This window comes from Trachypithecus francoisi, unplaced genomic scaffold (genome assembly GCF_009764315.1).
Source record: "Trachypithecus francoisi isolate TF-2019V2 unplaced genomic scaffold, Tfra_2.0 Lachesis_group13, whole genome shotgun sequence".
NCBI lineage: Eukaryota > Metazoa > Chordata > Mammalia > Primates > Cercopithecidae > Trachypithecus > Trachypithecus francoisi.
Window position 1 is genome coordinate 39,102,316 of NW_022681458.1, and position 11,494 is coordinate 39,113,809.

Below are 11,494 nucleotides of genomic sequence, written 5' to 3' on the forward strand. Positions count from 1 at the left end.
ACAGGCAACTGAAGCAAACAACCTTTTAACAAGAAAAGCAAGTGGCTAAGACTTAATTTTTTCAAAAAAGCAAGCTTCTAGTTTTTTATTTTACCTGCTAATGCTTCTGCTGTATCCTGAAATTTCTCAAAATGTTTTAGCTTTACTCTAGAATTAAAAAAAAGAGAAGAAACATGTTATTGGGGGTGGGGGACAGTGCATTGATTCAAAAGCCACATAACTTGGAAAGAAGTGCTTGACTGTTTCCAAAGCACACAACAATAAAACATGCCTATCATTGTGTGTCAGGGTGTGAAGTTAGATACTCTTCACAAAATTACTAGTTTTTCTAAACGTTTGACTAGTAATGCTTGGATTATTAAAAGAAAGTTGTAGGCTTTGAAGGAAACTTTGGCCAACTGTAAAGATGTTGAAGCTTTAATACCAACTCCCGTTGCATAAAGCCATACAGAGATAACTTTATTATACAGCATAGAACTGATTCAAGAAAAAGTATGTGGGTCCCTTTTAAGAATCTCATGATATTCATTTGTCTATCCTGTACAAATGCCATTAAAAAAATAACTTATTGTCAGATCTCATTCTTCTTACATCCTACCCTTTATGTTTTTGAGACAGGGTCTCCCTTCACTCTGTCACCCAGGCTGGAATACAATGGTGCAATCACAGCTCACCACAGCCCTGACTTCCCGGGCTCAAAGGATCTTCCAGCCCCAGTCTCCCAAGTAGCTAGGACTATAGTGTGCACCACCATGCACGGTTTATTTTTGTTTTTGGTAGAGATCCCTATGTTGCCCAGGCTGGTCTTGAACTCCTGGGCTCAACTGATTCGCCTGCCTTGGCCTCCCAAAATGCTGGGATTATAGGCGTGAGCCATCACGCCCGGCCTCAGGGTAGTATTTTATGCAGAAAGAAACATATAGTTGATTCATTGTTGTCTCAGTGGTAGTGACGAATATTGAGTCAGATCACTTAGATTCAGTTCCAACAAGAATACATCATTGACAACAACGAATCAGATTAACCCAACAAAGCATATAACCCTTTAAGAAGGAAAACTAGTCTTCTATTTGCCTAAAACACAGTATCATCTTTTTTTTTTTTTGAGACAGGGTCTCACTCTGCCACCCAGACTGGAGTACAGTGGCGCAATTTTGGCTCACTGCAACTTCCACCTCCCAGGCTCAAAGGATTTTCCTGCCTCAGCTTCCTCCAAGTAGCTGGGATTACAGGCATGCGCCACCACGCCTGGCTAATTTTGTATTTTTAGGAGAGATGGGGTTTCACTATGTTGGCCAGGCTGGTCTCGAGCTCCTGACCTCAAATGATCCACCCACCTTGGCCTCCCAAAGTACTAGGATTACAGATGTGAGCCACCGCACCCAACAACAGTGTCATCTTAAGCAAAGTTTTCTTACCTGGTAAGGGAACATGCTAGTGTGGTCCCTTAAATACACATAAAAATACGAAGATTTAGGCCGGATGCGGTGGCTCATGCCTGTAATCCCAGCACTTTGGGAGACCAAGGCTGGTGGATCACCTGAGGTCAGAAGTTTGAGACCCGCCTGACCAACATGGCAAAACTCTGTCTCTACTAAAAACACAAAATTAGCTGGGCGTAGTGGTGAGCACTTGTAATGCCAACTACCTGGGGGGCTGAGGCAGAAGAATAGCTTGAACCCAGGGGGCAGAGGTTGCAGTGAGCAGAGATCGCGCCACTGCACTCCAGCCTGGGAGACAATGCAAGACTCTGTCTCAAAAAACAAACAAACAAACAAAAAACAAAGATTTAAGATCTACACTAAGAATGAATCTTCCATGAAATTGTGGTGAAGGAAAAAGTTCATGTCAGTTTTGCTGTTGCACCTCAAAAAGCAGGTTACAACCCCTGTGTGTGGTAACTGTTAAGATTAAAAAGGTATTACATTTGTGTATGGAAGACATGAAGACAAATGTGTTCCTGACAGCAATCACATTTGGTACTATCCGAGGTTTAAAGTACCCATTGGGTCTTCTGGAACATAATCCCTGTGGGTAAGGGAGGGACTACTACCTCTAAATTAATTGAGATGGCCTATACTCCAAATAAAACATTTGCAATAATTAGGTTCATACCAAAATTATTCCTGAAACAGATTTCAAAACAGAAAACTACGAATGTAATATTATATAAATCAGGAAAAAAATGTAAAAAATAAAACAAGCTCTAAATGTTAACTGCTAAATTACTGATTTCAAGATTACTTACATTTTGTTTGCTTTCTCTGGAGTTTCAAATTCTTTCCATAAACTATCAACCTCTTGAAGTTTCTTCTCATTCAGAACCTATAATAAAATGTTTAGTTTTCTTTAAATGGTACAGGTTAGGCATACACAGCTGCATTCTTCAAGTACAATTTTACATGTAAAATGAGGGTGGTAGAAGCTATTTCACTAAGATAATGAACTAGTTTCCTTACCATGCATATATTTTTGGTCAAATTACTAGTTCGAATTGCCCATTTAACAGCTGAATGGAATTCAGATCTAGTCCAGTCAGATGTAGTACAGTGGCTATTCACAGTCTAGGATCTACCTGGTCTCAAGTGATATTCCTGCCCCAGCCTTGGACTGTAGCTGGAGCTACAGGTCCTAGGGGGGTAGGGCAGGGAACCTTTCTTTCTTTTTATTTTTTTGAGCTGGAGTCTCACTCTGTAGCCCAGCCTGGAGTGCAGTGGAGCAATCCTGGCTCACTGCAACCTTCACCTTCTGGGTTCATGAGATTCTAGGGCCTCAGCCTCCTGAGTAGCTGGGATTATAGCCGTAAACCACTGCACCTGGTTGAGAACTTTTCTTTTAAAAGAGCCATTAATCCCGTTACAATAAAGTACTGTAATAATTAAAAACTTTTATTTGTGCCAGGTGCAGTGGCTCACACCTGTAACTCCAGCACTTTGGGAGGCGGAGGCAAGCAGATCACCTGAGGTCAGGAGTCCGAGACCAGACTGATCAACATGGAGAAACCCCATCTCTATAAAAAAAGAAAACACAAAATTAGCTGGGCGTGCTGGCACATGCCTGTAATCCCAGCTACTCGGGAGGTTGACGGAGGGGAACTGCTTGAACCCAGAGGCGGAAGTTGCAGTGAGCCGAGATTGTGACTGCACTCCAGCCTGGACAACGAGAGCAAAAAACTCCATCTCAAACAAACAAACAAACAAAAAAAACCTTTTATTGCCTACTTTCAATAGATATTCATAATTTACTGCTATGATCATCCTAACATGAAAGTATTATGGATTTCTCTAAAACTAGCACCAATTGTGAGACACATCTAGATGTGTGAAAAATTTTTAAATGTAGGGTAATCAACAAAATACTCATCAACATTCAGGTATATATTCTCCAAGACTTTGAATGTCTGTGCAACGCATGTTCATGCATACTTTTAGGAATCACATTAAATGTTGTTTTTTTTTTTTTGAGATGGGGTCTAGCTGTGTCACCCAGACTGGAGCGTAGTGGTGCAATCTTGGCTCACTGCAACCCTGCCTCCTGGGATCAAGCGATTCTCCTGCCTCAGCCTCCCGAATAGCTGGGATTACAGGCGTGCACCACAACACCCAACTAGTTTTTGTATTTTTAGTAGAGACTGTGTTTCGCCAAGTTGGCCAGGCTGGTCTTGAATTACTGACATCAGACGATCCACCTACCTCAGCTTCCCAAAGAGCTGGGATTACAGGCGTGAGCCACCACACCCAGCCCCCTCGTATTGTTCTGAAGCAAGACCTAGAATTTAATTTTACCTGTTAATATTTCAGTTTGTATCTATAAAATATAAAGACTCGTTTTAAAGCTACCATTATTATAACAACAATGCTAAAGATTGCGATGGTAATAGTTGCATACTATTTCTACTTAGAAATGGAAATTATTCTATCTTAACTTAAAATGATAAAACTTAAAATGGATTTTGGTATACAAATATTTATAATTACTCTGGCTGAAATGATTAAAAATTTGAGACAAATAAAAAAATGTTGAGACAAATGTAAAACAGAAAATGTAGCAATATCTCTGAGTTTCGTATTTAGATTGTCTTTATTAGTAATGTTTTCTTCAAGATGTCGTTGCACAGTTGGGAACACAGTAGTTTTATTTGTTGTAGTAATGGTTTTGGCTGTCATAACATAGTCTTTGAAAACCTTTGTGTGCTCAGGAATTGCCCTGATTTTATTACATCTCCTTTGTTATTTTAACTTCAGTTTAAGAATGGTGATGGTATCTTTTATTTTTATTTATTTATTTATTGAGACGCAGTCTCCCTCTGTCGCCCAAGCTGGAGTGCATTGGCACGATCTCAGCTCACTGCAAGCTCTGCCTCCCGGGTTCACGTCATTCTCCTGCCTCAGCCTCCCGAGTAGCTGGGACTACAGGCACCCGCCACCACACCCGGCTAAGTTTTTGTATTTTTAGTAGAGACGGGGTTTCACCGTGTCAGCCAGGATGGTCTTGATCTCCTGACTTCGTGATCCACCCGCCTTGGCCTCCCAAAGTGCTGCGATTACAGGTGTTAGCCACCGCACCGGGCCGACAGTATGTTTTAAATATGGCAATTTTGTTACCCAAATGTTATCTTCAAATATACTTGCTTTTCAGCTAGAAAAAATATGAATTTTCCTCATGAGTCATATCCCCTATTTGATACATATCCTCTTAAAAATAGTGAACTTCAGTTACGGTTAGCTGCATTCTCTGAACAATTTCAAAAAATTTTAATCAATGTTTTCAGTATAGTCATGAGGCTTGGTGAGATGTCTTTGGATTCTAAAGCTTCATGATATACAAAGGTAGAACTATTAGTGTATAAATTGTTAATACCAACTCTAGGCTTTGTCGTTTTTTACTGCTTTGTGTGACTAAGTTTTTCTAGTTTGGGTTATTTTTACCAACATATCTAATTCAACCATATGTGATTAAATTTATACATCAGAACAAATACCTAAAATCATCTTGTCACACTCATCTAAGTTTTATACAACTTGCAATTTTGTTTCTTTTACTGAAAATACATAAGCAGACTAGAACTGCGTGTTAATGTGTAGATGTGCTATATTATGGACTTGATAAATAATGCTTATTAGCAAGGTACAGTTTTATATTTACTAGCTGTGTTGTTTTTCCAGAGACAGGGTCTCGCTTTGTTGTCCAGGCTGGAGTGCAGCGGTGTGGTCCTGTGTCACTGCAGCCTCAAACTCCTGGCCTCAAGCGATTCTTCTGCCTCGGCCTCCCAAGTAGCTAGGACTAAAGGCACACACTGCCACACCTAGCTATTTTTAAAATCTTTTTGTAGAGACAGGGGCTTGCTTTATTGTCCAGGCTGATCTCTGACTTCTGGACTCAAGTGATCCTCTTGCCTTGGCCTCTCAAAGTGCTGGGAGTTACAGGTAGGAACCACGGTGCCTGACCCAGCTGGTTTTTAAATAAAAATATATGCATAATATCTGTGCATACTATATTTCACCAAATAATATGCTATTCTTTTTTTTGAGACGGAGTCTTGCTCTGTCGGCTAGGCTGGAGCACAGTGGCATGATTTCGGCTCATTACAACCTCCACTTCCCTGGTTCAAGCAATTCTCCTGCCTCAGCCTCCCGAGTAGCTGGGATTACAGGCGCATGCTGCCATGCCTGGCTAATTTATTTATTTTGTATTTTAGTAGAGACAGGGTTTCACCCTGTTGCCCAGGCTGGTCTCCAACTCCTGAGGTCTGGCAATCTTCCCGCCTCGGCCTCCCAAAGTGCTGGGATTACAGGCGTGAGCCACCACACCCAGCTTATGCTATTCTTTTACACTCCCAATTGACCTGTCATCAATTTTAAGACATCCCAATTTTAGGGATGTTAAATATGGGGGTTGTGCATTTTAGGATTAATGCTATCCTATCCAATACTTGGGCAGTTGACACAGAATATTGGTGAGGCTGTATGGAATTAATAATTTTAATCACTTTTTTTTTTTGAGACAGTGTCTCGCCCTGTCACCCAGGCTGGAGTGCAGAGGCACAGTCTTCTCACCGCAACCTCCACCTCCCTGGTTCAAGTGATTCTCCCGCCTCAGCTGGGACTACAGACGCGTGCCACCATGCCTTGCTATTTTTTGTATTTTTAGTAGAGACAGGGTTTCACTATGTTGTCCAGGCTGGTCTCAAACTCCTGATCTCATGATCTGCCCACCTCAGCCTTCCAAAGTATTGGGATTACAGGTATGAGCCACCATACACAGCCTCCTAATTTTCACTTTTAATTGATTGCTTGAGACTTTGTGTGGTTTTCATTTTTTTTTTTTTTGAGACGAGGTCTCACTCTATTGCCCAGGCTAAAGTGCAGAGGCCCAATCACGGCTCACTGCAGCCATGACCTCCCTCCCACCTCAGCCTCCTGCAGTAGCTGGGACTACAGGCAAGCACCACTGTGCCCAGCTAATTTTTTTCTAAACAATCCTCTTGCCTCACCTCCCAAAGTGTTAGGGTGACAGGCATGAGCCACTGCACCCAACCTCTATATTTTGTGTAAATACGTGATGCTAACTTTTACTTCCCCAGACAATATGAGCAAGTAATGTTTTATGAAACTTGTTTGAATACAAGATAAAACTGATAATTAGTTTAAAATGTGCACGGCTCAAAAAGAAACAAATCCATACACGCAACAAGAGTGAAAAAGCTCTTGGGTTAGCTTCAGAAGCACTACGCTAAGTGAAAAAAGCCAAACATAAAAGACTAAAATACTACTCCATTTACATGAAACTTCTAGAAAAAATTATGCAAAGAAAGCTGATCAGTGGTTGTCTAGAGCAGGACTAACTTGAAAATGGGCATAACTTTATGCAACAAAGTGTACTATAAAACTGGATTGCAACTAAAACCTACAGGCGAGTTATACAGTATGTAAAGTACCCCCAATAAATTTACAAAAAATACATTGCTCAACGCCTAGGTTTTATATAGGCATTTGGTATATACATCAAAAATCTTTCTCCAAACCTTGAGAAAACGAAGTGACACAAAATGCTATGCTACACAGCTACACTGTACAATATAACCATTAAAATTCAAATAAGTTAAAATTCACTTCCTCAGTCCTATCACTTATATCTCATGTGAAATAGTTATACGTACTAATGGCTACCACATGAAGAGCAGCTGAAGAAAATCTGGTATGAGCAAGACTAAAATCTTATGCTGTGTGCCACGTGACACAAGGACACAGGAGTACTTTTTTTTTTTTTTTGAGACGGAGTCTTGCCTTGTTGCCCAGGCTGCAGTGCAGTGGTGCGACCTCAGCTCACTGCAACCTCTGTCTCCCAGGTTCAACTGATTCTCCTGCCTCAGCCTTCCGAGTAGCTGGGATTACAGGTGTGAGCCACTGCCCTCGGCCACAGGTTGAATTTTTATAATATCCTAGAATTAATCACAAAAGTTGCTTTACATAATGTCTTTATATTAATACATATACACATATATAACCCTGTTAATGAACAATAAATTTTTGAAGTGTTTTCCTTTCGAATCGCTCTAAATACGGAAGTGGGCAGAACACTGTACCTCATGCCTATAATCCCAGCACCTTGAGGCCACGAGTTTGAGACCAGGCTAAGCAACATAGGGTGACTCTGTCTCTAAAAAAAAAAAAAAATTTTAGGCAGACCATTGATAAGCCAATTCCTTCCTACCACGGGAGACCACCAGTGCACTGTGCACAGTTGCTCCTCTTAACATCCGGTTCAGGACAGCATATTGTATCAATTATCGGTGAAATTCGTCGACAGACACTGACAGACCACATTGGCTAAGAGAATTTGGAGCTATGCAGAACTCTACATGAGATTTTAGACAAGATTCCAAAAAGCTGGAGAAAAGTAAAATTGACATGTTTCGTAGCTCTAAAGGGGACTAAGGAACTTTACAATCCTTAAAACTACTAACACTGCAATTACAGATAACTCCAATTAAGGTAAAAACAAGCAAAACTGCCTTTTCGGTTTTAATGATTTTGTTGGTTTTCTTAAAAATAAGTATTTGACGTATCAAATGCAAACTGCGTATTTTCAAATGTCAGAAGTGAAACATGGAGAACTCCGCATCCATTCAGACCTTCTGCATCCACACCACAAATGGTTTTTTTGGTTCACAGCTAAAATTGTATTGCATTTATTTTTATCTAGCGTATTTTGCTTTCTACCAACACATATATATGTAGAATATACATAAAACTTTATTTTTCACTGCTATATTCGCAGAGCTCAGAAGAGTGCACGGCACAAGAAAAGGCACTCAATCTCACTCATTCTTACTGACATCTCACAGCATCTTGCGATACGAATGTCTTACCGTTCAACCATTTCAGTGCTGACGAACTTGTCAAACTTCCCATGAAAACAACCAAATCTCAAATTGACATCACCAGCCCAGATTGTTTCCCCTAAGCTTCAAATATGAAATACTGAACTGCCCGATCTACACAACTGTATTATCAGGTCTAATAGACATTGCAAGCTTTGCACAGCCCAAACCGGAAATCTTTAGTCCTTCCCCCGCAAGAAACTTTCTTAACATCTTATTTAAACCAAAACTCCACATTCAATCTATCAGCCAATCCTTTCTGTTCTACCTTCAAAACTTCTATCGATATTTGTTTATCTCCATACCAGGCAATTTCATCTTGTCTAACTGAATGCAAAAGTATTCTTGCTGCCTTTCTTACCTCCTCGAGTCTAATCTCCACATAGCAGAGTAACTGTATTAAGACAAATTAGCAGGTCATTCCTTTGCTTAAATCCTTTCGATTGGCAGAGCACGGTGGCTCACGCCTGTAACCCCAGCACTTTGGGAGGCCGAGGCAGTTGGATCACTTGAGGTCAGGAGTTCAAGACCAGCCTGGCCAACATGGTGAAACCCCGTCTCTACTAAAAGACAAACAAACAAACAAAGCAACTAGCCAGGCGTGGTGGTGGATGCCTGTAATCCCAGCTACTAGGGAAGCTAAGGCAGGAGAATCGCTTGAACCCGGGAGACGGAGGTTGCTGTGAGCCACGATTGCGCCACTGCACTCCAGCATGGGCTACAAGAGCGAAACTCCATCTCAAAAAAAAAAAAAAAAAACAACTTTCGATCATTCCTCAAAACATCTAGAAGAAAATCCGAATTCCCTATAACTATACTGTTAAATTCTAACACGCCTCTGCCCACCTCTTCAACCGGAGGAAATAAAATCCTTTAACGCAGAAGGGGTCTCCCCAAACGGCGGGGCCACGTGTTACCCGTAACAGGGCTCTCAGGTGTAAAGGCCTTCTCCCTCCTCCCAGAGCCCGGGCCATAACAGGTACCCACGCTACCCTGAGTAGTTCTTTGCTTAAGTCTTTCCGTCTCCCCGTCTGTCCAGCACCCGCCTTCCCCCTTTAACGGCTCGCTCTCCCACCTACCTTAAAGATGGCGTAGCCCACAGACGTTTCAAATAGCACCAACATGGTGAGGCCGGGTCAGGGCGCCGCACGGCCCGCCACGAGCTGTGCACTCAGTTCAAAAACACCGACTACGCGGCCCCAAAATGTCCCCTAAGCCGCGGCGGGCAAAGCACAAACGTGCTAGCCGTCCCGCAGAGAATCAGAACACGTTCCCTAAGCCCTCCACGCTGTACTAGGACCAGGACGCAAGAACGCGCTTCTCCTTCTCTAAGGATTCTGGGATAGCGACGTCACTTCCGACAGAAGACTGCCGCAGAGACTGCCGTCACTTCCAGAATGTTCCCGCCACACTGGGCTGGGACGGGAGGGGAAAGTTTGTATCGTGGGATCTAAGGACTGAGCGGAGCCTTTGCGCCTTTTTTTCTTTTTTCTTTTCTTTTTGAGACGGAGTCTCGCTGTGTTGCCCGGGCTGGAGTGCAGTGGTGTGATCTCGGCTTACTGCACCCTCCGCCTTCCGGTTCAAGCAATTTTCCTGCCTCAGCCTCCCGAGTAGCTGCGACTAGAGTCACGCACCACCATGCCCAGCTAATTTTTGTATTTTTAGTAGAGACAGGGTTTCAGCATGTTCGCCAAAATAGTCTCGATCTGTTGACCTCGTAATACGCCCACCTCGGCCTTCCAAAGTGCTGGAATTACAGGTGTGACCCACCGCGCCCAGCCTTTTTTTTTTTTTTTTCTTTTGAGACAGTCTTGCTGTTGCCCAAGCTGGAGTGCAGTGCCACCATCATGACTCACTGCAACCTCCAACTCCCAGGCTCAAGCGATCCTCTCACCTCAACCTTTCGAGCAGCTGGGACTACAGGCCTGTGCCACCACACCCAGCTAATTTTTTGTAGAGACAGGGTTTTGCCATGTTGCCCAGGTTGGTCTCGGACTCCTAACCTCAAGGGATCCTCCCACCTCGGCCTCCCAAAGTGCTGGGTTGCAGGCGTGAGACCCCCCTAGAGATTTAAAGGGGAAAAATTTCACATTATTATTTTGTTAACCCTCTATGAATTATATGTTTACTTTGAGAGAAGCGTGGAGGTGTCTCGGTGCCTGTCTGTCTCGGGCATCTAGAATTTGAAATGCCAGCTACTGCCCTTAGACTTTATCTCCTTTCAAGCCCTGCCTTGAGGCGAAGGCCTCAGAATGACACCATTACTGTCACTATATTTGTGAGTATTTGTGAGCATTCCTGGCCGTTCTGTCTGGCCAAATTATTAGCAGTTTTCTCTCAATGTTCTCCCATGTTTGCTGCATTTGTTAAAATGACCTAAGGGTGTGAATTTAGACTTTTTTCTTGGTTTTTTTTTTGAGATGGGAGTTTCACTCTTGTTGCCCAGGCTGGAGTGCAATGGCACGATCTCGCTTCACTGCAACCTCCGCTTCCCGGGTTCAAGCGATTCTCCTGCCTCAGCCTCCTGAGTAGTTGGAATTACAGGTATGCGCCACCTTGCCTGGCTAATTTTGTATTTTTAGTAGAGATAGGGTTTCTCCAGGTTAGTCAGGCTGGTCTCGAACTCCCGACCTCAGGTGATCCGCCCGTCTCGGCCTCCTGAAGTGCTGGGATTAAGGGCATGAGCCACCGTGCGCGGCTAAATTAAGACTGTCTTCTTGGCATAGTGTTACTTGCTTTTCTGGAGGCTTTTCAGTCTCGGGGACTGGGATTAAATACCCCAGTTATTTCACAGGTCTGTCTTCCAACAGGAGTAAAATGTCCTCACTCACTTCCCAGGCCCTATATGCAGATTGCTCCTAATCATTAAATTGCAACCTGCTTGGAGAATTGCTTGAACCCAGGAGGTGAAGGGTGCAGTGAGCCGAGGTGGCACCACTGCACTCCAGCCTAGGTGACACAGCCAGAGTCCGTCTACAAAAACAAAAAGTTGCAACCTGCTCAAGATTGTGGAACATTAAATAGGTAGCAACTCTGCAACCTGAGATCAAGAGGAAAGAAAATCCTGGGTTGAATAACAGAAAGTCACAGGACAAAAGAATCTAGGGTGAA

General features: G+C 42.8%; 1 protein-coding gene and 1 non-coding gene across 2 annotated transcripts in view; both read right to left on the minus strand.

The window, feature by feature from the left end:
• The window catches only part of NOP58 (NOP58 ribonucleoprotein), a 37,182-nt gene extending 27,449 nt beyond the window's left edge, over nucleotides 1–9,733 (minus strand). Inside the window, 3 exon segments of the mRNA XM_033230680.1 lie at nucleotides 95–147; nucleotides 2,249–2,325; nucleotides 9,463–9,733. Of these exon segments, the coding sequence (XP_033086571.1) occupies nucleotides 95–147; nucleotides 2,249–2,325; nucleotides 9,463–9,507 (175 nt within the window). The 5' untranslated portion in view covers nucleotides 9,508–9,733.
• Nucleotides 928–1,015, minus strand: LOC117095517. The gene has a single exon (XR_004442050.1). It is a non-coding gene; the product is annotated as a small nucleolar RNA SNORD70 (small nucleolar RNA).
• Nucleotides 9,734–11,494: the final 1,761 nt, after the last annotated feature.